General features: G+C 41.4%; 2 protein-coding genes across 3 annotated transcripts in view; one reads left to right on the top strand and one right to left on the bottom strand.

Moving 5' to 3' along the window:
• c1d (C1D nuclear receptor corepressor) lies at positions 1-26,785 on the bottom strand. The gene is made up of 4 exons (XM_067989491.1): positions 26,588-26,785; positions 14,781-14,847; positions 14,615-14,670; positions 1-3,387 (listed from the first exon to the last, which is right to left on the bottom strand). Exons 1-4 carry the CDS (start codon positions 26,726-26,728, stop codon positions 3,214-3,216), a joined length of 438 nt encoding a protein of 145 aa, XP_067845592.1. The 5' UTR covers positions 26,729-26,785; the 3' UTR covers positions 1-3,213.
• LOC137324786 (uncharacterized) overlaps positions 26,165-27,958 on the top strand; it is a 65,900-nt gene continuing 64,106 nt past the window's right edge. Inside the window, exon 1 of one of the 2 annotated variants that reach the window (XM_067989486.1) lies at positions 26,165-27,480. In XM_067989486.1, coding sequence (XP_067845587.1) covers positions 27,319-27,480 — 162 coding nt within the window. In that variant the 5' untranslated portion in view covers positions 26,165-27,318. The remainder of the gene's footprint in view (positions 27,481-27,958) is intronic. The other variant, XM_067989485.1, reaches the window with a different exon arrangement.

Raw genomic sequence — 27,958 nt, 5'->3', positions numbered from 1 at the left:
TTGGTTCAACAAATTTATTTTCCCACTTTGTGCTGTGTATCTTTTTCCAAAACGCTTTTGCTTAGTGCTGTAAGATTGTGTGACATCTAACCCCACACACCTACAGAACAGTAACAGGACTTCAAAGTAATGCATTGTACATGATGTGCTATACAAATTCATTTCTTTTCTTTCTGTAGATAAACTGAACCCTGACTAGGGGGCATGAACTCAAGCCCAAAGGGAACAAGTGAACAGACAGTTTTGATTTAATTACTTTACACAGAGAGTGGGGAATGCATGCAACAGAATGTTCAGGAAAACAAGCTGTATGCAAATTCAAATGTTGCTCAAAGCATTTTGATTACTTTGGCTAAAAGAAATGATTACAGGTTAGGATTACAAGAGACGCAGTATTGCATATTTTTGAACTTTGGCTGGCCAGGTGGACCATAATGGTCCTTGTTGCTCCTGTCCCATCTGATCATCCATACCGTTGCTATTTCACAAATTCCATTCACTGCAAGGAAATGCTAATAAAAATGCAGCTGCGTTGCTGGACTGAGCATAGCCCTGTTCTGAAACAAAATGCATGCTGGTGCAACTAGATTATCCTGTAAAATGGTCGTAGGCTTCTGACAAACCTTTGGTGATTAACCACGACAAGAAACTATGATCATAGCCAAAAAACTACGGAGCCCTGCATCACGCTGTATTGCATAGAATTACATAATCTACAGCTCAGAAACAGGCCTTTTGGACCAGCAGGTCTAAGCTGGTGTTTATGCTCCACACGAGCCTCCTCCCACCCTTCTTCATCTAACCCTAACAGCATATCCTTCTATTCTTTGCTCCCTCATATACTTATCTAGCTTCCCCTTAAATGCATCTATTCTATTCACCTCAACTACTCCTTGTGGTAGCGAGTTCCACATTCTAACCACTCTCTGGGTAAAGAAGTTTCTCCTGAATTCCTTATTGGATTTATTCGTGACTATCTTGTACACCTGTACACCTAGTTCCAGCTCTTTTTATTTTGATTCCAAATCAACTAACCCATGAAGTTGAATTTTTGTTTTTATTTACACTTTCCAAGCTACTGTCACAAACTGGAAGCCATTTTTACATACAAACACCTATAAATTTGTGTAAACATTTACTGAATTTTGCCCATTACTTTGCAACACTTTGAACCCTTAATTCAGTCCTTTTGTAGGAAAGCAGAGATCAACTCCATAAACTAGAGTTAGGAAAATGCCAACAAAAGCATTAAGTGTAGAATGAAGATAAATACTAAAGCAAACTTCTAAGGCTACAGCACTGATGATTACAAAAGTCACATGGACAAGTGTGGATTTAAAATTAAAATGTAGCTACATGTTATTATATTTAAGTAAAAAAAGTTCAGAATATTTGCTTACATCAAAAATATACCATTTGAAGGTGTGAAACTACTAATTTGATTGACACTGGCCATTTATTCAAAAGGAAATTTGGCATAATTAAGATGGTACTGTTTGAAGAAAATCAATGGTTTTCAAATGTTCGACATTTCTTCCTCCATTTGAACTTTTAAAAAAATTAGGAAATTGCTGTATTTCTTCCAAGGCTTTATTCGTTATGCTGCCACACCAGTGAATAATGATCAATGTGAGCCTCACCTTAGCAAACACAATAAATCAGTTTTACAAGTTACCACAGCTTGGAGTGAAAACACGAAGCAGGAAAATGACATCAGGATGGTTAAATTGCCCCGTACCAATTTCCTGCCATTTTAAGCGGCAAAGGAAAACACACTTACATCAGGCTCCCCTTGGGGACGAGCTGAATTAGAGCAATCATATGTAATCCTCAGAGATTGTATTCAGTTCAAATATCCTTATGACACTATTGTACAGAATGTAATTTATGCTCCTAGGTTTAACAATACAGTGGAACTTGTCTGTAGTGAGTCTTTGGGCTTGGCTTCAGGTGGTTGTTATAGTATAGCTTCCTAAGACAAGTTTAATTCTGAATCACTGTTAAGGAAATCTCTTCATTAATGCTGCAGTATTACATTAAACATAAACGTTTCACAGTATGATTCACAGATGTACAATATCACAGATAAATTACAGGGAGGGATGGAAATGTGATTTACCACCATGATCGAGTGCACCAAATTAAATAAACCAGGTATGCTGAATATAACAGTAATATTGATTGGGGCAGTGTCACTACAGCATACTCACTGACTCTTCATAACTAGTCATGGCAGCAATGCCATGAAATGTGAAATGTGACGCCAGTGGTCATTGTTGAAATTAAATTTATCCTAAGGTGGAACACCAAAAGCAGGCAGAATGCTCCAGAACAGGTAGCATAACACCAGATGCAGAGAAATCCTGGTCTTAGAACAAGTCAAATAAGCCGCTGGGATACTTGTAGCAATGAGGATACAAAAGCAGATTTTCAAATAGTCAAATGTTTCATTTGAAATGTGCAGTATCCCATAACCAGGCCTAATTTGAGAGTTAACTACTTCCAAATCGCTGTCCCCGCGCCTCTCCCCAGAATCATTATGCCTATAAATGGAGGCTGCTGCGTCCCATAATAAGAAAATGTAAACACCATGGGAGACTGATATCAGTAAAAAAAAATGTAATACCCAGTGGCCACTCTCGTGGACTGTCACTGCAGAAACAGCTCAGTCACCAACAAAATATCAGGCACCTGGAAGAGGCATGTGATCACTTCAGTAGTTAAACAAAGGGGGTAAAGATCATAAGGTCTATGAAGAAATGACAGTTGAAGTGTGTAATTCAATACGCCATTAGCATCTATGAACTTTGGTCTATTATTTAAAAGCAGAAATGATTTGGTTGTCCTTTTTTCAAATAAAAGGGAGGGGGGGAAATCTAGAACAGAGGTGGTCCATGCCTCCTAAGCTGTCTGTTAAACCGTGCTAGAATGTACTGTAGTATTTATATTATATTGAAATCAACAAAGTTTATTTTTAAACCAAAACTTAGAATTGGGAACAACTCCCTACAAAAAGAGGACTTTTTAAAAACAGAAAAGTTCTTAAATGTTACACTTGAAGACAAACAAATACTGTTACCTCTGCAGTTTTATTGCAAAATTATCAGAGAACAAATAAAAACTATCCATTTAGATACTATGAAAGAAATTATAATGTTAAACATTACTGACACCCAGTGGCATGACAAAGAAAGTACTTGTCAAAGTTATTTTTCATTTGCTCTTAGAATATTGTGAGGATTGTGATGTCTTTTTTGATCTTCCTTCTGGTTTTGCCTCCCACAGTGCATTTCTGACAATTCTAGACGCCACTCCTCTGTCCAGTCTTGATGCCTTCTTACGGTCAGTTATTTCTTTCACTTTATTCATATAGGTTCTTATGCGTTCCTACAACATAAAATTCATAAAAATAGCACTTTAGTAGGGAGTGGAGACACTTTTCCAGAGTAGTTCAAGCAAGTATGTGACAGAGAATTACTCTAACTGGAACTGGCCAGACTTCTGCAAAAGAACACACGTTAATATTAACATTTATGGAAGTAAGTTGACAATTGTATACAACACTCTGCTTCTCTTCCCCACCCCATGTGCAATGGTGCCATTTTACAGTAACCAACTGCAGATTAAACGCTGGTAATCTTGTACTATAATCTTTAATTCTTCAGAAGCTAAATTGAAGATAAACTACCTATGTCATAAGAATAGTACACCATGTTGACCTTTCAAATATATACATTTTCCAATTAACTCAATGATTTTACACCGTTTCATTAAACTTCCTATTATACTGAACTCATTCCAATTTTACAAAGAACACCTTCAGTATAAAGTATAATGTTGGGGTGGAAAGAGAAGGGGCGGGCAGAAAACCTTTGCACAGACATTAACATGTTCCCAAGTTCGACTCTTAGTGCACAATAGGTCAAAATTCACTTTTAAAAGGAACTTTGGGTATAACAAAAATATACAGGCAAGAATGATTACAAATAGAAATATTTCTAAGATTCAAATAATAAACCACACAAGCTTCGCTCACTTTAAAGTCATTGTAACCTTTCATTTAGATGTCCTTGTATCACCCCCTTCTGTCCATTACTCTCCATATTACTCTCACAAGTAATCTGCATGAAATGGAATCACAGAATCGATACTTCAACATCTAACTACTTTAGCAAGTGTAAGGATTTTTAAAAATCTTCTCTGAATTTAAAATTTTCATTATTTCACACAGTGCTCATTTCATATTTTAAAGATTCTACCACAGGAAAAAAGGCACCAGAATTAAAAATAGTTTTGTTTTGTAAAACAGAGACAAATTTTAAGTCAAATAACAAAAAGGCACAGAATGCCCCTTATAGCACCATAAAGATTTATCTCCCAGAACTGTGAAAGACATTGGAGCCAATAATTACCAACAGCCATTTGGACAAACACCTCTTTGAATTATCTCCATGTGATCACTAAAACTCAATCCCAAGTGTTTGCACAAAATCCAGACCAAATTGCTTTTTTTTTGTAAATCTCTCTCATGCACAGAGGGAAGACAATGTTGGGAAATTGAGATTAGCCAGTGTACTTTCAAAACCTTTAATCTTATTTTGATCACATCACTCCAAACACCAATATGAACTCAATGGAAACCACCATATTGATGACAAAATAGACCACTAGTGTCCAAAAATTCTAGTTCAGAAAAGGGCCTTCACAGTAGACAAAACTAAACAAAATTGAACATATTAAAGGGGCAGCAGATTAGTGAATTACAAATCTAGCAGAGACTTGGACACATGCACAAAACTGACAGATAATATCATTCCAGCCATTATGATCATTATCAGCTCTGAGGGGATCAGTTCATGTGCACCTCAGGGTCAGTAAGGATCAGTCTCCTCCAGAATTACTATTGTTATTTATTGTTGACTAGATAAATTACAAAATGTTAACAGTTCAGCTATATCTTAACCAATTTTGACACACTTCAGCAGGATAATCTACAACAAAACAATTATTTAATTCATAATTAGTTATACACAACCCTCTTGCTCAACCTCTCCAAACACATTAAGCATAAATGGATTGACTCGGTCTCATTGCATATATGTTTAACCGCAGCAAAATAAGTTTAATAACAGCAAAGGAATTGTTAAAACCTCAGCAGACTGTATGCAGTTTGACTTCATTTAAAAAAAAAGAAAGTGCATTTTGAAATATTCATCAAGAGACATGTTGTTTTAAAGTGATGAAAACCAGATGAAAATGTCATTTGGACAGGTCAGGACAGGCATGATGAATGCCAAAAAAGCTTTCAGCCTAAGTGCTGAACTAGATACTTTACAGCAGAGGAAATAAATATATGAGGGAGTGAGAAAGTCGCATCTGGAATAAGAAGTAGTAATTATGGCTATGTTGTACTAGTAAATCATTCACAACATGGTTTTCATCTTACTAAGGGCACCAAGGAATAAGTAAAATAAGAACTTGGGATGAACAAACTGTTCCAAGGTTTCACTTGGAAATTATAAATGACTCTGTATGGTTACAGTTTCAGCGTTTGGTCCATTTCATAAGCCTTCCTCTTTCTAATTCGCTTATCTCCCTTAGCCTTGGGGAGTAGCACTCTCTCAAAACAAAAAGCATGTCAGCCCTGGCTGGAATTCTAAAACACCTGGCAGGCTTAAATTGCAGAGTCATTACCAAAATTAAAAAGAATGTGAGCCAATATTCTAATTTATGATGTCAAATGGTCCATAAAACAGTTTGATTTTTTTCCCCTCTAATGAATAAAACTAGAAAAAGTAAAAACAAAAAAAAAACTTCCCGTCAATCCTGTGGTCAAGCATGGAACTGTCACAATAACATCTCTTATTCAATGAAAGTTTATTTAAGTTACTAAGCTATCAAGACAAAAATGGTCAAATTTTGTCTCATTCATAGCTCGCAAAGTAGAAGAAAAGCAATTGTTCCAACTTCCTTAATCAAGCCCCCATGCTGTGATCTATTCTGAAATCTTGCACTTGATATTCCTGAATCTCTTGAGATAACATTTTATTCATTTTTCAAGAATTGTGACTGCACCAGAGGCCACTGATCAATGGTTTAAGCAGAGAGAGTCAGTCAAACTGCCTTTTATGCAGCCTATAATGAAATGCACACTGCTTGGTGACTGACAGTGGTTTCAGTGCAGAATCCTATGTTCAGCACTGCATGCAATGTCTGCACAGTCCAGGGTAGGTCCAAGAATGTGAGCAACTTAAAAGCTTCCAAATGGTCAGCTTGCATATCCACCTTCCGATACATGCCCATGTTAACACATCAAGAGAACTGCAGGTTGGTAGAATGACATACAGGGCTTGCACAAGTAAATAAAAAACATACCATTTGGTGACAGTGTCATTGCACCATGTGTGCACCTACAATTCCTTCATCACAGGTTTCCTATTATGATTACCCTATCAGGGAGCATTTCTGGGTGGAAACCATAAGGTTTTCAAAAGGGTACGAAGCAGGAAACATTGACAACCAATTTACTGCAAACTGGTCTCATGCACATCCTACTAGCCAACACAAAATATTTACTAGGACAGCCATTCAGCCCATCTTAATTCATCCATTCAGACCCATCCATCCATCTACAGCGAGTGGTTAGGATCTGGAATGCACTGCCCGAGGGGGTGGTGGAGGCAGATTCAATCATGGCCTTCAAAAGGGAACTGGATACGTACTTGAAAGGAAAAAAAATTCAGGGCTACGGGGAAAGGGTGGGACTAGCTGGATTGCTCTTGCATACAGCCGTCGTGGACTCGATGGAACGAATGGCCTCCTTCCGTGCTGTAACCTTTCTATGATTCGGAGATCCTAAATTGCCTCCATTGTAGCTTCCAATAATCTCTTAAATCATTCCAGAGATTTTGCCTCCACTACTCCATCCAGGAGTCCATTCCATGTGTTGATCACTCTCATGTGAAGATCTTCCTGATATCAGTCCTAAATACTACTTTGAACCTGTGCCCCCTTGTCCTATTCGTGCAAATTAGTTTAATTTTATGGATTTACCTTTTCCATATTGTTTACTATCTTGTAAGTCTCCATAAGATTACCAGACACATCCTTCCTAGGCTTAAAATCAGAAGTTTCTCTAGTCTTTTCTCGTAGCTCAGTCCTCTAACACAACGAATCAGCCTTGTGTCTCTTCTCTGCACTGTCGCCAGTGCTTGAATATCTCCCTTTTGTTTCAGTGACCAGAATGGACACAGTACTCAAGTTATAGTCTGACCAGAGCACTAAGATTACTCATGACTCCCTCTGACTTTTACTCTACTATTTTGGCTATATAGTTCAGTATTCTATTAGTTGTTGATTGCTGCTCTACATTGGTTGAGTGTCAAGTCAACTTTATTCTTAGCTATTTCAACACTATTCATGGAATGTATATGTTGGGTGTTGTTCCTTCTTATGTACAGCACTTTACACTTGTCTACATTAAATTTCATTCACTGGAGTACTGCCTATCTACATATTTTGGCCAGTTTCATTTTGCAATGTCTGAGCACCCTCTTCCAAATCTACTGCGCCTCTTAGTTTGGAATCATGTGTGAATCTGACCAATTTGCACTTAGTTGCTGAATCCAAGTCAATAATGTAAATGAGAAATAGTAGTAGTCCAACACCAATCTCTGGGACACTCCACTCAATACTTTCACCCACCCCAATATAACTCCTTCAACAAGTACCCATTCCCAAGATTTAACCTGAATCCTCAGACTTTGAGCTAACTAAAAGGCTTTCATGGGGAACTTTGTCAAATGCCTTTTAGAAGTCTAGGTACACCAGGCCATGGGGCTTTCCACAGACCACTTGGGTGGTTATTTCCTCAAAAAAGTCAAGGAGTTTAGTCAGGCAGGATCTTTCTCTTCTGAATCCATGTTGACTGCTGTTTAGGTAATTATTGTACAGATAATCATCCAGTTTACCAGATACTTTTATTTTACATAGGATTTTTTAAAAATTCGATCATGGGATGTGGGCGTCGCTGGCAAGGCCAGCATTTATTGCCCATCCCTAATTGCCCTTGAGAAGGTGGTGGTGAGCCGCCTTCTTGAACCACTGCAATCCGTGTAGTGAAGGTTCTCCGGCAGTGCTGTTAGGTAGGGAATTCCAGGATTTTGACCCAGCGACGATTTAGGAATGGCGATATATTTCCAAGTTGGGATGGTGTGTGACTTGGAGGGGAACATGCAGGTGGTGTTGTTCCCATGTGCCTGCTGCCCTTGTCCTTCTAGGTGGTAGAGGTCGCGGGTTTGGGAGGTGCTGTCGAAGAAACCTTGGCGAGTTGCTGCAGTGCATCCTGTAGATGGTACACACTGCAGCAACAGTGCACCGGTGGTGAAGGGAGTGAATGTTTAAGGTGGTGGATGGGGTGCCAATCAAACGGCCTGCTTTGTCCTGGATGGTGTCGAGCTTCTTGAGTGTTGTTGGAGCTGCACTCATCCAGGCAAGTGGAGAGTATTCCATCACACTCCTGACTTGTGCCTTGTAGATGGTGGAAAGGCTTTGAACAGTAATGGTCCATTGGTACCTGTCTGTTTTGTCACCATTTCTGAGAGGGGCACCATGTTAGCTTGTTTTCAATCTACTGGTAGCTCTTCAGTGTCCAGTGACTTCCTCATAATAATAGTCAATGTTTCATTAAATCTCCCAAAGAGGACACAAGAGAGGAGTTACCCTTCCGCCAACATCCTTAGCATGTCACGTGAAGGAGCAAAGGGAAAATATACATAAGACCGCAGAGGCACATCATAATATGCATAAACTTGGGTTGTATTCCCTTGAGTTTAGAAGGTTGAGGAGTGATCTAATTGAGGTGTTTAAAGCAATAAAATAATTCAATAGAGTAGATACAGAGAAGCTATTTTCTCTGGTGGGGGAATCCAGAACAAGAGGGTACAGTCTTCAAATTAGAGCTAGGCCAGTCAGGAGTGAAAATCAGGAAGCACCTTTTCACACAAAGGGCAATGGAAATGTGGAATTCTCTCCCCCAAAAGGCTATGGATGCTGGGTCAATTGAAATTTTGAAGACTGAGATTGACAGATTTTTATTAAATAAGGGTATCAAAGGATATGGATCAAAGACGGGTAAATGGGAATTGAGGTACATATCAGCCATGATCGAATTCAATGGCGAACAGGCTCGAGGGGCTGAATGGCCTTCTCCTGTTCCTAAACATAGTACACACAAACTTAACTTTGGAATATATATTTATTCGGAGATCTCCCATGGTGTTGCAAGGTAAGTCACATGATACCCTGATTTATAAGGAACAGAAGTATATCCCATAAAACGCAATTATTCTAGTGCTACAGTGAAGCTGTGTCCCTTCAAAGCCACAAAGTCTAACTGCTATTAAGTAAACTGTGGTATGCAGCAGATCAGAACCCTGTCCGTGTTTTTTTTTATTTAAAAACTGTTATTGGAAAGGCCATAAGCTAAGGCATTCTGGCTCTGGTATTTTCTATTCCTGGAGGGTTTCTCTGTACCTTCCAAATGACTGGCTCAGTGGATAAGGAAAATACTATTTACTTATTTTTCCAGAAACCAATTAAAAAACACTTACAGTACTTCACTGTGTCTGGGGAGATCTCTTACAAACGTCATTCCAAATTCTTTCAATGGAGATATGCATTCTCCCTTTGTAACCTCTAACTAACCATGAGCAACACCCAGGGAAATATGAAGGTGCACACATTTCTCATTACTCACAGCACACTTCTCTGTCACACTTATTTACAGGGAAATTTCTTGCAGCTGACTGTTGGAAGAGAGGCTTATGAGCCAATAGTAAAAAAAAGTCATTTGGAACGTAGAGTGAAACTGCAACAGAAAATACCTCATTAATACAGGAGTCAAGATGCATGTAGTCTAGAACATAAAAAATCTTAGCAATCATACTTTTTTTTCAGACATTGCATCCTAAGTTCTAACTTGCAGTCTGAGGAGCAATTAAACTCTGATTGGTGAAATCACTACCACACGAGGTCAAACAATTAAACCCTGTTTACTTAACAATTAGACTTTGGTCTTAAAGAGAGATCACTCTACCTTAGCAGAATTATACTGTGCATTTCTTGGGATAATACCCCTATCCTCATAAAACAGCACAAGAAAAACTTACCATAAGCAACTGCATTCGAGATCCACAAATGTATATAAAGATTTGTATCAAATGTGCGTCAGTCACAAATGCAAAACAATCTTAAAGGAGGAAGCCCACCACTAACCTGTAGCCTGAAATGACTTTTACAACTGTCTTCTTATCGATCTCAGTTATAGGTGGCTACCATTATTTTGATTTGCCTTTTAAGAGCTGTAGCCTTAAAGAGAGTGGTCAGATTAGCAGCTAGACAACACAATTATACCATGGGAGATCTGCTAGTATAAAAACTTTTAAAACTGATTGGAGTACTCCTGGCCAAGATGACTTTGGCAGACACACTCAAAAAATACCAAAAGACTCCCCAACTTTTTCACCTAACACAAGATAGGTTCTGTTCAATTGGGGTACTAACTAGGAGTCATTTCATGGAGGGGGGTTCAGAAGTCATCATAAACCATGAAGCTCAAGCTGCTTTCAACTGGCATATAAACCAAAACATGAAACTAATACTAATAAATCATCTCTAGCTACATACTGCAGAATTTGTTTCAGGAGAGAGAAAGAGACAGAGACATTAACCTGGGGGAGGGAAAGGACAGAGACGTTAACCATAGTTTGTTTGAGTTCAAATCATCCCTTAGCCCCAGCAGCAGGTATCATGGCAGACAATGGTCACTGTGCTCCTAGTTAATAGTCAAAAACATGAACTCTGAAGAATTAGTGACCGAGACATAATCACTGCTGTCTTAAATCACAATCTATAGCTGATTAACAGGATGCAATTCAGAAATAAATCTAGTTGAACTATTACGAAACCAATGTTGTAATATCCAAATTAATCCAGCAACTCAGGGTTATTTCTATAACCCAAAAGGCAATATTGGAACACTCTTAGCCAGATCATCATCTAGCATGTACTTTATTATACCTTCTGACTGCAAGGAACTGATGCTTCCAGCAGAAAAGGTCATCCTGAGCATGGATTCATGAAATGGACATTGATACAGCAGCCAAGCAATGTTTTTTTTCTTGAAAGGCAATACAATATATTACAGTCACTCTTGCATAGTCTATCATCTCCTTATGTGTAACCTGCAAGCTCAGAATTCAGCTACATTAAGAACCGGTGCATAGATTAAAACATCTTTTTAAAAGGTGCAATCACCTGAAAATGTGAGGTTCAACCCACACACACTACTTTATACCAGTGTTTGGGGGATTGAGCAGATAACTCCTGCTTTGCCCAGAGTACAGTAATTTTTTTTTAAAAGATGAAAATATGAAAAAAAAACAAAGACAACTAATCCCTTACTAGTATTTATTTCCCACAATGCTGCTTGAGTAAGACGTGACATCAGTATAAACAGATTTAAAACTATTCAAAATCTATTTGATTATTTTGTCCAGATTGTCTGCCTCGTTTCCCAGATTACAACAGAAACAGTGACTACACTTCAAAAAGTACTTCATTGGCTGTAAAGTACTTTGGGACGTCTTGGGATCATGAAAGGTGCTATAAAATGCAAGTTATTTATTCTTTCTTTCTTTACATTCACATTTCATATATATATATATATATATATATATATATATTATGAAATCACTTTTCGTCTTCAGGAAAAACGAAGAAAAATGGCAGCACTATTTATTTGTTTTAAACAAATGTAAAGTCACAGCAGAAATAGTAAGATAGATTGAAAGACTGGATGTAACAGAGTGAGCATTTGGTTTTGGTTCCTCAGGCAGCCACTTTGGCATTCACTTTGTGTTCACTGCACAGATTGTGCATATATTTTCATCACAATAATATCTGCACAAAACTTCACTCATTGAGAACACACCTGCGATAGCATATCTTCACTCTCATATCTCAAAGCAGATTGTTGGGAGCCTCACTAGGGAGAGGTTGCTGCTCCGAGCAGCACAAATCGCAGAGTCTCTCACTGAGGACAGGGAGAAGGTCTGAGCAATTCAGATCGCAGGCCGCAAAAATAAAGAATTGACTTGACCCCTCAGCCTAGTGACATCATGAGAAATATCCACGGAGAGATTCTCAGTTAAAAGTTTGAGTTAATGAAGTTAAAGGGTCACTCTAGTCTCATGGTACACCACCATCCGAGTGATTTATGCAAAACTAGAATTTCTCATAATGTAGCACATGCTCTATTTTGTTTCATTATCTTTTATTCCCCTTGATGATGCACAACGATTTGTTTAGAACTTTTTTTGGTAAGAAGTGTTAGCAACCAGATGTCAGGAATCTCTGAGCAATAAAAAAAATACCAATCCAGTTTGTAATCGTGGACCTCAAACTGTAGCAGTTCCAAAAGCATAATGTTTATATAGAAGGATTTACATCAAATTCAAACTAAGATACTTGGGTCATTCTGAACTGTTAAAATAATCACAATTTCTTTCCCTCCCTTCTTGTGGGACACAAGAAATTATAGATGTTACTACACACACGTACTCCTGATATAAAAGCACAAATGTTCAGTAGAAGCCTTCTACTATCCAACATTCAGAAATTTGTTCCACAGACCTCATAATTCAGAAATCACACAAATAGAATAAATTGGTTACGCACAATGTTCTCATCAATAAACATTTAATATGGATGCAAAAGGTAAGTTATAACGAGAGGCCATACTTGCATAGGCCATCACTGAAGGAGCCATAACGATGAAAATTACAACAGAAATTGTGTTTCCAGTATTACTGTAATGAGCTACAACATGTACCTTAAAAATATTCAATAAGAATGTTTTTAAAAGATATAATTTCCTAGGACATCGCATGATACCAGCAACTAGATGAGATCTTGACACAGCTCATTCTGTGTTCAACCACAATAGTGTGTCTATTTGATGGAAAAATATAAAAAGGCCATAAGAATATTTTAAAGTTTTGAAACATAAAGCAATCCATCTCGATATAACTAGGTTGGGGGGGGGGGGGTAGATCTCATTTCTTGAATCAGCCTTTGTTAGATTTTGCTATGCAACAATTAATTTTGCATGTACATCTTGGAATTTGGAGGGGTGTGGTGGGGGTGATGGAAGTCTTGATATTTTGTAGTTTTGGTATGGTAACATAATCACAACGTTCAGAATACATTAACGTCTTTTTTTAAAATCTGAACATTTTACTTAATTAGTCATGTCTTGCAGGTCTCATTATCCATTTTGGAGGTGGGACCCACATTGGAAAAATTGGCCTGTGACACACTGAAGACCAGCTGAGATGGAGCTAAACAAAGGACAGAAGCCTATAATGGACATGGTCAGGTCATAGATGTGACCAGATCAACCTTTAGCATATTTTAGTGTCAGATCAGGAAGGGCTGCTGTAGGACGAGTTAATTTTTTTACACCAGCAGACTAATCACAACATTCATAGGACTATTACAGATTTATTAACCCTAAAAAAAGACAGAGGGGCATACAACAACTTTAGTCAAAATTGGTCCATCATGTAACATGAGGGCCAAGTTAAAAAAAAAAGAAATTCTATCACCAACAATGCCAACTATATAGATGCTTTAGTTAGAATTAATTTAGTCAGAAAATTAGAGTAGAGAAAGCTCTGCTGTATCACTGGGTGAAGTTGAGTTAAAAAATTAATGCAATCAAACCAACTAAACAAAAGTTTCTTTGACGTTGACAGTGCTTTATGAAACTATGGAAAGAACTTTGACATTCTGTTCAACCCAAATCCAAGTTTCAAACTTCAAATGTCCATCACCAAGAATGCTTGCTTCCACTTTAGGCACCCCCCCATCCCTGAAATCCTTATCCACATCTTTGTCACCTTGAGACACAATTTCTCCAATGTCCTCCTTGCTGGTCTATTATTCTCCACCCTTCATATGCTCCAACTTATTCAAAGCTCAGCTACCCATATTCTATGCTAGACTAAGTCCCACTTACCCATCATCTCCATCCTCACTAACCTATAAAAGGCAGGAAGAGGCCATGGAGGGATTTGAAGATGAGAAATTTAAACTTAATACACTGGGGGACAAGGACCTCTCTGTATCCCAACGTATTAAGTTTAAAATCCTCGTCTTCAAATCCCTCCATAGCCTTATCCCACCCTATCTTGCAATCTCTTCCAGCCTTACACACTCAACTTCAGCCTTCTACTCTATGCAACTCCCTGCCTAAATCCCTTTGCCTCACCACCTTTAAAAACCTTCCTTTTCCACCAAGCTTTTGATCACTTCTCCTACCTCTTGTTTGGCATCCACCCCTTTATTTCTTGTTTCTGTTTTTTTTCTCCCCCCTCAAAAATGTAAAGTGCCTTGGGATGTTTCCTAAGTTAAAGGTGCAATATGGATTCAAGTTGTTGGTAGGCTAGAAAGGAAGATTCTGAGATTTGTTTGCAATGATATTTTTGACAACTCAAGACCACCCAAGCTGTTAAAACCATGACCACGCACACAACACAAGCACATTTCTTACCAATTCCTGTTTGACAGCATGTTCTTTGGGGTTGATTCCTTGTGTGACGAGGTATACTAAGGAGCAAGGAAGAAACGAGTTATTACAATAATACCTCTATAAAAAAGGGAATATAAATAATGTGATAACGTCCAGCACACATACAAAAAAAATCAACAATACTCACTCCAAAACATAGAATTCAGTGCATAAGCAGAAGCTAAATCCAGCTTGGCTTGCTCAAGAGGGTCCAACTGAAAGAGAAAATAAAAATCTGCGTCATAATTTTACGTTGAAAATAAAGTTTAGAACTAGAAAGCAACTAGTTTATGGAACAGGGTTTAAAACGGCAAAATTCTACTGCAGTAAAAGAGATTTTTTCTATGCTAGATTCAAAAACTTGATTTACGTTCAAAAATATATTCTACTTTACACACAATAGGTTCTGCATTCCCTTTTACATGACATTATCTTGCAGTGAGCAAAAATTCTGGTCACAGTATCAACACAATGTCCTCAATAGTAGAACAAGTGTCAAATAGAGATCAATAGTGCAGTCACTACAGTCTTCCAGATTTGTTCAAAATACAGCGAAATATGCTGAATTAATGACGTGAGGCGTCTAATGTACAGCACGAAATTATTAAACAATCAGTAGATTGTGAAAAACTTAATTTAAGGGTGCAGGTGACAATTACAAATAGCTTGAACTCTGCCTTTATGATCTATGAATGTCACGTGGACCCCAAGATTCAAGTTCCGACTGAGTTACTCCATCTTAATAAAGCATTTTTTGCTCTCTCTCCCAAGCCTGCCCATCAATTCCAAATTTTTAAAATAATTATCCTAATTTATACTCTCCTGTATATCTTTTTTCAAGGAGCGCTTTTTCTTTTCATTGACAGTTTGTTTGAGACTGTAGTAAACAAAGTGGTAAAAAAAAATCCCAGTGGGTCTAAAGTGTCATAATTTTATTTCAAGGTTTAGATCACGTTTATAAGTCAGTTGAACTTTTTCTCATCATTTATGATATTGACTGAACCTCTCAAACAACCTATTTCTCACAATGCAAAATTCAATATTCTACACCATCTAAAACATGGACAATTTAACGCTATTGTAAGTAAGCACTGCCAGTGCAGTAACAGCAGCATGTGAACAGTGGTACAAGGAAGACACCATATTTTGATATATATTGATATAGCTGGATGTGGTGAAGCTCTCCACCTGCATACTCAAACATCTGCAAAGGACACTGCTTTCTGGCCACCTCCACTGCAGAAAATGTTCTGATTAAGTAAGGCTGATGGAACAGTCAGCTTGTTTCAATTAGTTGGAGTGGAATGGCAATACAAGATACTGCCTCAACTTCTAAAATTGCATAAAAGACAAGTAAAAGGCAAGTCTTGCACTGGTGGCAGTCATACCACCTCCAAAAGGAAAATGAAATTTCACCATAGCATTGGCAATATAGGCCTAGAATAAAAATTCAAATGTGGCAGATTAGTGACCCAGTTCATTGTTAAATTAGTATGATTGTTCCTTAGTATAATTATTCCAAGGGGTACAAGAGTGTTGAGTGGTTAAACCCCAGAGTTCTATATTCCTAAGGTATTCTGCTCAGTGTCACTGCGCCCAATAATTCAGCTTCCATACAAAACAGATGGAAATAATGAAGTGTTACTAATGGGGCAGGCACATCATCATTAAGCAAGATCTTGATAACTGATGTGGAAACTGCAGGGTAAAGTCATTATACAGCCCAATCATGGATGGTTTCTTTATTCTTGCATAGAATCTACAGCACAGAATATAGCCATTCGGCCCAACTGATCTATGCCGGTGTTTATACTCCACTTGAGCCTCCGCCAATCTAATTACCTCTTCCCATCCTGCCAACATATTCCCTGCTCCCTCATGTTTGCAACGAGCCTCCCCTTAAATGTGTCAATGCTATCTGCTTCAACCACTCCATGTGGCTGCGAGATCCACGTTAATTTCTCCTAAATTCTTTATTTGTTAATGTCGGTGGCTATAATATATTTATGCCCCTTGTTCTGGACTCACACACAAGTGAAAACAGTTTCTCCACATTCATCCTATTGAACTCCTTCATAATTTTAAAGACCTCTATCAGGTCTCCTCTTCCACAGAAAAGAGCCCCAGGCTGCACAATATTTCCTGATAGTTGCACCTTCTCAATTCTGGTAACATCCTTGTAAATCTTATCTGCACTTTCTTCAGTGCTTCAGTATTCTTTTTTGCAGTATGGAAACCAGAACAGCACACAGTACTCCAAGTGTGGTCTAACCAAAGTGCTTTATAAATGTAACATTACCTTCCTGCTTTTGTACTCTATTCTTCTAAAAATGAACCCCAATAATTTGTTTTCACTATTTATGGCCTTATCAACTTGCATTGCTGCTTTTAGCGATTTTATGTATGTATTTCCAGACCGCTTTGCTCCTCTACCCTATTTAGTTTCTTACCTTCCAAGGTATAAGTGCCCTCCTTATTCCTCCTATCAAAATGAACCACCTCACATATCACTATATTGAATTTTATGTATTGCCGTTTATCCGCCCACTCTGCAAGCTTGTTTGCGTCTTCCTGTATTTTTAGAGTATTCCACATTATCTACATCCCCCCCCCCCCCCATTTGATATAATCTGCAAATTTTGACACCGTTCCTCCAATTCCTGAGTCCAATCATTTATGTATATGGTAAACAACAGTGGTCCCCGCGGAACGACACTTCCCACTTTTTGCCAATCAGAGAAACTTCCATTAACTCCTACTCTGTTATCAAGCCATCTTTCAATCCATTCTGCTACCTGGCCCCTACACATGCTCTGACCTTTGTCATGAGACTCTATGTGACCTTACCAAAGGCGTTTGGAAATTTCAATACGCTTGAAATATCAATAGCTTTTAAAGTAACAGGATCTTCTTTTACTTCTACATAAAAATCTGGCCTCCTATATATTAAACACCACTCCTTACTAAGTGTTGTACTGGTGTGTTGAATATTTCAGTTTGTACTGACTACAGTATTTACACATTTTAGGACACAAAGATCTGTGAAGCCAGCACACAATGTAAAAAATAAAACAAAGATAATATGAATTATGCCACCTGACAGGATTACTGTAATGAATGTATTCTTATGTGGTAGATGCATGGGCCTCTTTTGTGCAACTCTGTTAAATCAGCAGCACGACCCTTATTTAGTTGGAAACAAAGAACCAAACAGGTTTTGTTCAAGGCAAACAAAGCAGGATTAGTTCTAAATCTCCACTGAGAGTAACATGTTACTGAGCTCTGCTTTAAATGACAGCTGCCAACTTTACAAGGACAGCAAGTCATGTAATACTTGCACAGTGAAACATAATCTCTTCTGAAAATAAAACTGCAGTTTGTTCCATGCAAAGCACAATAATACATGAGCCCCTAGCAACATTTCGGAGTTAGACACTAAGCTTAACTTACACAATGGAGATGTTTATAGAACCTATATCAAGTGATAAATTGTCAGCGATTAAGCAGCAAACTCACTCTGGAATGTTTCTAGCATGATGACAGACATTTATCAAATCTGAACTATTTTCTCAGCTTAAGCAAGTTAATATTTTTGGATCAACTAAGACCTTGGCAGCAGTTCTATTTAAGCATTTGCAAACTTGACCCAAAAAAATATAATCTTGGCATTTTCCAATTAATACATTGAATGCACTTAGAAAAGCAGTGTTGTAAATCCTAGGTCATTATGAAAAATTGTGAGGCAATGCCCGAGAAAAATATATGCACTTATTAAAAAAATAACAGAAACTCAGCCAAATTTTGATGTATTAGGATAAATGCTCAACTTAAATTACAAAGCCAGCAATATTTATTTTTTCATTAAGTGTTATTGAGTGCCATTATTATGAGTAGGGCTTTTACCCAGGTGTTTCAGCAGTAGAATCTCTCTACGGTGGCATAAAATACTTTGTGTGATTCCCATTACCAGAAAATTTATTCTCTTATCACCATTCGTTAGTTTGTACTTTAAGCACATGCACTCTGGGAAATGCCTGGATTTTTTCTAACAAAGTAATGCAAAGTTATAGCCACAGATTTCCTGTAGCATAGGTAAGACGACAGATGAATGCTAAAATGACTTGTCACCGAGGTTGCACCATCAGCATCGTATTACAGACTAGTATACTCATTAATACTATATTGGGTCAGTTTCCTGAACTTCGGAAAGATTGTGAACGTCCAGGCAGGGACTCTCCTCCGCAATACCACCCAAAAACACAGCAGGGAATGACGGCTGCGGTAGAACAGTGAGTTCCACCACAGCCTCGACCAGGATTTCTTGTGCAAAATAGATGCTCTTTCCCCAACCACCGCATGCAAATGGCAGCAGGAGGCCAGAGCCCCAGCAGATTTACCTTGCGCGGCCCATATTACCACCATTTCCTGAGGCCACCATGGGGAAGGTGGTGGTAAGACCCAGGAAGCAACAGTAATGGCCCTGAGGTGCCCCTATGCAGAGAGAGTGCCTTCTGGCTGCTTCATCTCCCTCTATTCCATCATCCTCAATGACTTACCTGTATCAGCCTCAGTCTCTACCAAAGACTACAAGGCATCAGCTCCTCCGTCCATCCACGTGGCGTTTTCACTCCTTTAATTCTGTCCCTGCTTCTTGTGATACCAGCATTTCCCTCGGGACTGATGGCAGACTCCCACTTGGCAGTGGGAATCCTGTCAGGAGCCTATCATGCATCATTAATATGTCTAGCCTAGCCACCTCCGCTCTGAAGAGGATTATCCCAGCACCAATGTCCAGACAGCATCCCACCAATATCCTTACCACTTCCAATTTGCTTTCTTATTTAAATGTTTTTAACTCATTCCTTATCCAATCCCTGGACACTGCACTGTATAGTTGCTAAATTTGTTCATGACACAAAGGTAGATAGGAAAGTAAGTTGTGAAGGACATAAGGGGCTCGATTTTACCACCCGCTATTGGGTGCGTTCTCAGCGGGGGGGGGCCCTGAAAATCGGGAAATCCAGGAGCTGGACCAGATCCCGCCTCGATCCCGCCCACTTCCGGGTTCCCCACTGACGCGCCAGCGTGCGCGCGCAGCCCCCGCTGGTGGGAATCCCGCAGGCAATTAAAGCCAGCGGGATGCCACTTGACAATATTTAGTTAGGTATTTCAGGTCATTAACTGACCTGATTAAGGAACTATGTGGGATTTTGGAACAACATGGGACTGTTTCCCACACTCCCAGCTCGAATGGACGTATAAAGGGGGCCGGGGGGGGGGGGGGGGGGGGGGTGGGGAGACCCTCACCCATTGCAGGAGGCCACTCTGTCACTTGGGACAAAGTTTGGCCTCCACCACCCTCCTCCTGACGGTCAAAGTCACCAACCTGCACACTTACCCCGGGGTCCGGAGACATGTACCTACCTTGCAGACCCCCTCAGATGTACATCTTGCGGATGGGGGCCGCCGTAGCTGCAGTCATGACCTCCTCGGAGGGCGAGCAGCATCACCAGCCTCACCGTCCACCTCTGACACGTGGAGCTCCACAACAGAGTGCTGTGACACATCCACCTGTACAGCAGGAGGGAGGGCTACCGCAGAGAGAGATGCGTCGCAGAGGGCACTACCCTCGCCACAGGTTCCACAGACCGAGGCTCAGCCTCCTGGACCTCTCTGAGCAGCAGTGCACACGGAGGCTCAGAGTCACTCGACATGTAGTCGTGGACATCCGCAGCCTCCTTCATGCCGAGCTGCTCCCGGCTGGCCCATGCACCATCTTCCTACCTGTCGCTGTCAAAGTCACCACTGTCCTCCCGAACTTCTCCTCCGCAGCCTTCCAGGGTGCAACCGGGACATCGCCGATGTCTCTCAGTCGTCTGCGCAGAAGAGCCCTGCAAATACACCTACACCCACTCTGCAGTGACACAATGGGTGGCATCAGTGGTGGGTCCTCATAGTGATACCCAGGAGCGGGCATTATTGCACAAATCGGACAGGATTCGCGAAGACATGGCAGTAGTGGTGCCAATATAATGTGTGATGTGAGTTGTTCTGAAATTCAATATAAGTAACAACCATGACAAACCCTCAAACACCTTGTGCATCCCCTTCATGCTCACGACACATTTGCCTTACGCTGCCTACTGCACATATGTGATGCATGCCCTGTGGCTGCAGCACAGGTGGTGGCAGGTTGAGTGAGGCTGGCTGTGAGAGAGATGCACGAGAGGGTGAGTATGGGATAGAGCCATGAGATTGTATGAGGATTGGGTTGCGTGGTAGTGGCGGGGTGAGTACTGGCGAGGTGAGTAGGTGCAGGTAAGATGAGGATGGGGTTTGAGTGGGTATGAGGGGTGATGTGACAGAGTAGTGTTGGCAGTGCTGAAGGAGATGTGGGGTGGGGGCAGTGATGTGGTAGACGGAGTGTAGGGGAAAGACTACGTGTACTCACTGTGGCTGACCTACTGAGGTCATTGGACCGCCTCCTGCACTGTGTCAGGTGGGCGATATGTTGGTGGCGCAGGTGACCCCCTCTGCCACCTCGAGCCAGGCCTTCCTGGTGGCGGAGGCGGGCCGCTTCCTCCCGCCCGCCGGGTGGAAGATCTCTGTCCTCCCCCTCCTCCTCACCCCGTGTATTGATACCTGGGGTGAGGCATCATTAAACTGGGAGCAGCCTTCCCCCTGGGCTGCTCCATGCAGTCATCTTTGCTATTGGTTGCAGCATCTGTCAGTGGAGGACTGCCCCTTTAAATAGAGCGCCTCCAGCTGACAGATTTTACTGCGCATGTGCAGCCCGCCCGACGCGCAGATCAGCAGCGGGGAACCCAGAGGAGCAGGTAAGTGGATCCAATTAGTGGTTTGCCTGCTACGATCGCGCGGGAAACCCACTAATTTCATCAGGCGCGTTACCCACGCGCCCGCTAGCCCATCCGCCGAGAACCCGCAGGCCTGCTAAAATCGGGCCCAAGGAGTCTGCAAAGGGATATAGATAGGTTAAGTGAGTGGGCAAAAAATTGGCAGATGGAGTATGATGTGGGAAAATGTGAACTTGTCCACTATCACAGGAGGAATAGAAAAGCAGTATATTATTTAAATGGAGAGAGATTGCAGAACTCTGAAGTACTGAGGGATCTGGGTGTCCTAGTACATGAATCACAAAAAGTTAGTATGCAGGTACAGCAAGTGATTAGGAAGACAAATGGAATGTTGTCATTTATTGCAAGGGGAATGGAATATAAAAGGTAGAGATGTTTTGCTTCAGTTGTACAGGGCATTGGTGAGACCACATCGAGAATAGTGTGTGCAGTTTTGGTCTCCTTATTTAAGAAAGGACATAATTGCTTCACAGGCGGTTCAGAGAAGGTTCACTTGACTGATTCCTGGGATGAAGGGGTTATCTCATGAGGAAAGGTTGGACAAGTTGGGCCTGTATACATTGCAGTTTAGAAGAATGAGAGGTGATCTTATTGAAACATTTAAGATCCTGAGGGGACTTGAAGGGTTGGATGCTGAGAGGATGTTTCCCCTTGTGGGAGAGACTAGAACTAGGGGACAGTTTAAAAATAAGGGGTCTCCCATTTAAGACAGAGATGAGGAGAAATTTTTTCTCTCAGAGGGTCGTGAGTCTATGGAACTCCCTTCCCCAGATAGTGGTGGAGGCAGGGTCATTGAATATTTTTAAGGCTGAGTTAGATAGATTCCTGATTAACAAAGAAATCAAAGATTATAGTAGGTAGACGGGAAAGTAGGGTTTAGGTCACAATCAGATCAGCCATGATCTTATCAAATGGCAGAGCAGGCTCGGGGGGCCGAATGGCCTGCTCCTGCTCTTAATTCGTATGTTCTTATGTACATATGCACTACATTTATGATAAGGCGGTGTACAAAATTATGAGGGGCCTAGATAGAGCAGACAGGAAGTACCTGTTTCTCCTAGCAGAGAGTTCAAGAACTAGAGGACATAGATTTAAGCTGATTGGCGGAAGGATTAGAGGGGACATGAGGAAAAACTTTTTTTACTCAGAGGGTGGTGGGTGTATGGAATTCACTGCCCAAATTGGTGGTAGAGGCAGGGACCCTCAACTCTTTTAAAAAATACCTGGACCTGCACCTAAAGTGCTGTAGTCGCAGGGCTACGGACCGGGTGCTGGAAGGTGGGATTAGAATGGGCACCTGGTTGTTCTTCGAGCCGGCGCGGACACGATGGGCCGAATGGCCCCCTTCTGTGCTGTATCTTGTCTATGGTTCTGTGGGAAATACATATCCACCATCAGAAATCAGAAATCTAAACCAGATATCAAAGGACTGTCTACGGGCAGGCAATACTGACCAAGAGCCAGACTTCAGCAAAAAAAGAGGGAAGCACAGATTTGGGAACGTCACAACGGACAGATCCCCAAACTAAACGTTGCTGTCCTGGGTATGCTTTTGTCAAATAAGGTATGAAACTTATATTTCATTTATTATAATCATAAAAGTAAAAAAAATATATAATTGTGGAATTTCACCAAAGAACTAAATATTTATTGCCTTTTATTACCCAAAGAGGGTGGAAAGCCGCACAGAATCAGTCCGTCACAATGCTGACCAATATGCAATCACTTGAGCCATAGTAAAAGTTTCCTAAAACCACGAGAAAAGATACAAAGTATCTATACAAATATCTATGATATTTTCAAGACTCATCCTCTCCCTCACCCTCTCTTCTTCACCCATCATTTGCAGTATTATCAGGCTCTTCCCATCAATCTCTTGCCAACTGCTTAACAGCGATGTGAGAAAGTTTCTCAATCTAGCAATTATATCTTGATATTTGGGGAAGGTTACAACCACTGCTGAACCACACTGTTCGCAACCTCGGCATCCTATTTGACCCTGAGCTGACCTGCTGACCTTCTGACCCCTTATCCTCTCCATCACCAAGACCGCCTACTTCCACCTCCATAATATCGCCCATCTTCTCCCCTGCCTCAGCCCATCTGCTGCTGAAGCCCTCATCCACGTTACCTCCTGGCCGGCCTCCCATTTTCCACCCTCCGTAAACTTGAGCTCATCTGCTGCCCATATCCTAACTTGCACCAAGTCCCATTCACCCATAACCCCTGTGCTCACTAACCTACATTGGCTCCCAATCCAGCAACGCCTCAAATTTAAAATTCCCATCCTTGTGTTCAAATTCATCCATAGCCTCATCCCATCCGAAAACTCTGCATTCCTCTAATTCTGGTCTCATGTGCACCCCTGATTTTGTTCGCCCCTCCATTGGTGGCTGTGCCTACAGCTGTTTAGGCCTAAGACCTGGAATTCCCTCCCTAAACTTCTCCACCTCTCTCTCTCCTCCTGTAAGACGCTCTTTAAAACCTGCCTCTTTAACCAAACACCTGTACTAATATCTCCTTATGTGGCTCAGTCTCAAATTTTGTTTGATAACGCTCCTGCGAAGTGGCTTGGGACGTTTTACTACGTTAAAGACGCTATGTAAATGCAAGTTGTTGTTTATACAGTGCCTTTCAAATAGGCACTCCAGGACACTTCACAGAAAGAAACAGCATTACAAGAGATAGCTGGAAACATGGTCAAAAAAGGAGGTTTTTGAAGGCAAGGAAAGGAGTAGGGTGGAAATTCTGGGCTGTCGGGACAAAACAGTAAGGCTCTGCTGCCAATAGTCCAGCAGAGGGAGGGTGGGGTGCATAGGCCACAGTCAGAGGACATGAGTAAGAAAATAGGGATGGGAGAGGTTACAGAGCAAGAATGGCACAAAGATGTGGAGGGATTTGTAAATGAGGAAAGGGGTTTTGAATTCAATGCGTTGGGGAGCCAATGGCAATCAGAGAGGATTGTATTGATGCTCGATTGTAACTGAGTGACAAAGCTATGGACAAGTTGGAGCTTTTGTAGAATGGATCTTGGTAGGCTAGTGAAAGGTGTGTTGGGGGAAGTCAACTCTTCATTATCAGCTTGGCTCAGTTGGCAACTCTCTCACCTCAAAGCCAGAGGTTGTGAGTTCAAGCCCTACCCCAGTATTTGAGCACATAATCTAAGTCGAAACTTCAGTGCAAGACTGGGGGAGTGCTGCATTATCAGATGTGTCGTTTTTCAAAGCTCCTGCCAGCCTGTTCGTCAACATAAAGTCTTATGACATTTTTCTGAAGAAAAGCAAAGATTTTTTTCCAGGTGGCCTAGCCTACATTTATCCATCAACCAACACCAGCATCAGAACAGATTGGTCATTCATCTCATTGCTGTTTGTGGGACCATGCTGTGTCAAAATTGGCTGCCACATTTACCTAGATAGTAATTGCCTGCATTTCAAAATTAATTAATTAGCTGTGAAGCACCTTGGGATGTCCCAAGATTGTGAAATGCATGGATGGTCAATCATATCAAACACCGCAGAGAGTTCAGGGAGGCATAGGGAGGCATAACACACCATGGTAATGCTCATAATCACAATGGATACAATTGGTGATTTTCTTAGAATGATACAGCACAGAAGGAGGCCATTCAGTCCATCGTGCCTGTGTTGGCTTTGACCGAGATAGTCTCAGTGATGTGGGCGAGATGGAAGACGGAATGATGGATTCAAAGAGGGAATTGTGGGAGGAGTGTGCACGGAACTGATCGGCAATAACAAAATTCGACGACTGGAGAGAGGTGAAGATTTGATATGGGGCAGTAATTGAAGAGGGCAGAAGTGAACTTTATCGAGGAAGAGGCCATTGCAACAACAACTTGCATTTTTATAAGACCATAAGAGATAGGAGCAGGCCATTCAATGAGATCATGGCTGATCTGATTTTCACCTCAACTCCACTTTCCTGCCTTTTCCCCATATCCTTTGACTCCCTTGCTGATTAAAATTTGTCCAACTCGACCTTGAATGTATTCAATGACTCAGCCTCCACAGCTTTTTGGGGTAAAGAATTCCAAAGATTCACAACCCTCTGGGAGAAGAAACTCCTCCTCATTTCCGTCTTAAACGGGCGACCCCTTATTCTGAGACTAACCCCCTGGTTTTAAGATTCCCCCATGAGGGGTAACATCCTCTCAGCATCTACCCTATCGAGTCCCCTCAGAACCTTGTATGTTTCAATTTAGAGTGCCTTTAATGTAGTAAAACATCCCCAGGCGCTTCACAGGAGGGATTATCAAACAAAATTTCACACTGAGCCACATAAGGAGGTATTAAGACAGGTGACCCAAAAGCTTGGTCAAAGGAGTTGGTTTTAAGGAGCGTCTTAAAGGAGGAGAGAGAGGTAGAGAGTTTTGGGGAGGCAATAGCAGCAGATTTAAAAAGTCACATCCTGTAATGGGGGGAAACACTCTGGAATTGTTCTGGATTGATGCGCTAACAGAATGATAAATATAAGGAGTCTTACAACACCAGGTTATAGTCCAACAGCTTTATTTAAAATCACAAGCTTTCAGAGGCTTCCTCCTTCGTCAGGAGGAGGAAGGAGGAAGCCTCCCGACGAAGGAGGAAGCCTCCGAAAGCTTGTGATTTTAAATAAAGCTGTTGGACTTTGATTGCCTTGACAACGGGCAGTTGGAAAGATTATCTGTAATCACCAGGCATTGTTCTCTGACTATAAATGCGGTAACATTCAAGGAATCCCACACTTTACCTGACGAAGGAGAAAGCCTCCGAAAGCTTGTGATTTTAAATAAAGCTGTTGGACTATAACCTGGTGTTGTAAGATTCCTTACATTTGTCAACCCCAGTCCATCACCGGCATCTCCACATAACAGAATGATACGCCTTCCTCATCGGTATCCATCTTCCAGATGTTGAAAGGAACACATTATTAGGAGCACAGGAACAGGAGTAGGCCATTCAGCCCCTCGTGGCTGCTCCGCCATTTGATAAGATCATGGCCGATCTGTGACCTAACTCCAGCTACCCGCCTTTGGCCCCATAATCCCTTACTGGGATCTTGCTGCCCCTCAGGCCGTTACCTTCTGGAGCAGCTCACTCCTGGGAACCGACATCAGGCTCTTCAACATCCCGTCCGCAGACTTTACGGATTCTTCAAACCCCACCAGGTACTCGTGGATCTCGGTCGGGTATTCTTCGGTGAAGGGATCGGGGGCCGCCATGTTACAGTAGGGCCAGACGGTAACGGACAACCGCCACCGGCGCCGCGCGAATACGCATGTGCGAGCACAGGCATGCTGGTAGTTGTAGTCATTCCTTTATTGTCAGGCTCGGGGGGGCGGGGGAAACCCAAAAGGCCGGCAGACCCGTCAGAAATAAACCTCCGAGTATTCAATACGGACGAGCAATGCAATATATTTGCGCACTGGGTGATAAGACAATCGAATATCAGCTGTTTATAACCCGCGTTCCCTCAATGCGCATGTGCAAGGCGGCGCGGGGCACGCTGGTAGTTGTAGTCCGGCTCGGGGAAGACGCCAGGGGTTAAAATTAGGACCGACCGTTGGAAATAAATCTTCGACGTATATTTTTTGCGGTGTGATAGCACAATCGAATATGAACTGTTTATAAACCCTTTGAGAGAATAATCCCAGCCCCGTCCTTTTTTTTTTGCCCCTGTGTCGGAGTTTGTCGAAGCCCCGTTGCCATGGGAGCGGCGTCGGGCTGAGCCGGTGAGGTGCGGCCTAGCTGGGGCGGGAAAGAGGACAGCATTTTAACCCGCCTAATAATTGGTCATTATCGGATCCGAGCGATGGACGACTGCGACTTAAAGGCGCTCACGGTTTCTCCGGGGACTTTAGAACCGGCCTTTAAACCCGATGTGCTTTTGTATAGAGTGACAGTCGGCAGCGATACCGAGAAGCTAACCGTCTACCCGGTGACCAGTGGCAGCGGGGCCTCGTACCAAGTCCAAGTAAGTGTCATGTGAATAAAATAAGAGGGTGGCAGAGCAGTCATTTAACTTTAGTGTGGGGGGGACAGTACAATCACAGCTTAGGACATTGCAACAGCTTTTATATCAAAAAGCAAAATACTGCGGTTGCTGGAAAAGCTGAAATAAAAACAGAAAATGCTGAAAATACTCAGCAAGTCAGGCAGCATCTGTGGAGAAAGAAAGAGTTAACGTTTAAGGTCGATGACCCTTCGTCAGAACTCTTATATAGCACCTTTTTAAGATAGTAAAACGCCCCAAGGTGCTTCACTGAACCACATATTGGCGATATTAGGACAGGTGACCAAAAGTTTGGTCAAAGAGGTAGGTTCTGAGGAGCGTCTTAAAGGAGGAGAGGGAGGTGGAGATGTTTAGGGAGGGAATTCCAGAGCTTAGGGCCTAAACCGGCTAGGACGATACAAACAAAATCTGCCAATTAACTATCTTCACTTAAACCAGG

This window comes from Heptranchias perlo, chromosome 8 (genome assembly GCF_035084215.1).
Source record: "Heptranchias perlo isolate sHepPer1 chromosome 8, sHepPer1.hap1, whole genome shotgun sequence".
NCBI classification, from domain to species: Eukaryota; Metazoa; Chordata; class Chondrichthyes; order Hexanchiformes; family Hexanchidae; genus Heptranchias; species Heptranchias perlo.
Note: the sequence above shows the minus strand (reverse complement) of the source record. Positions and strands in the feature narration are given on the sequence as shown.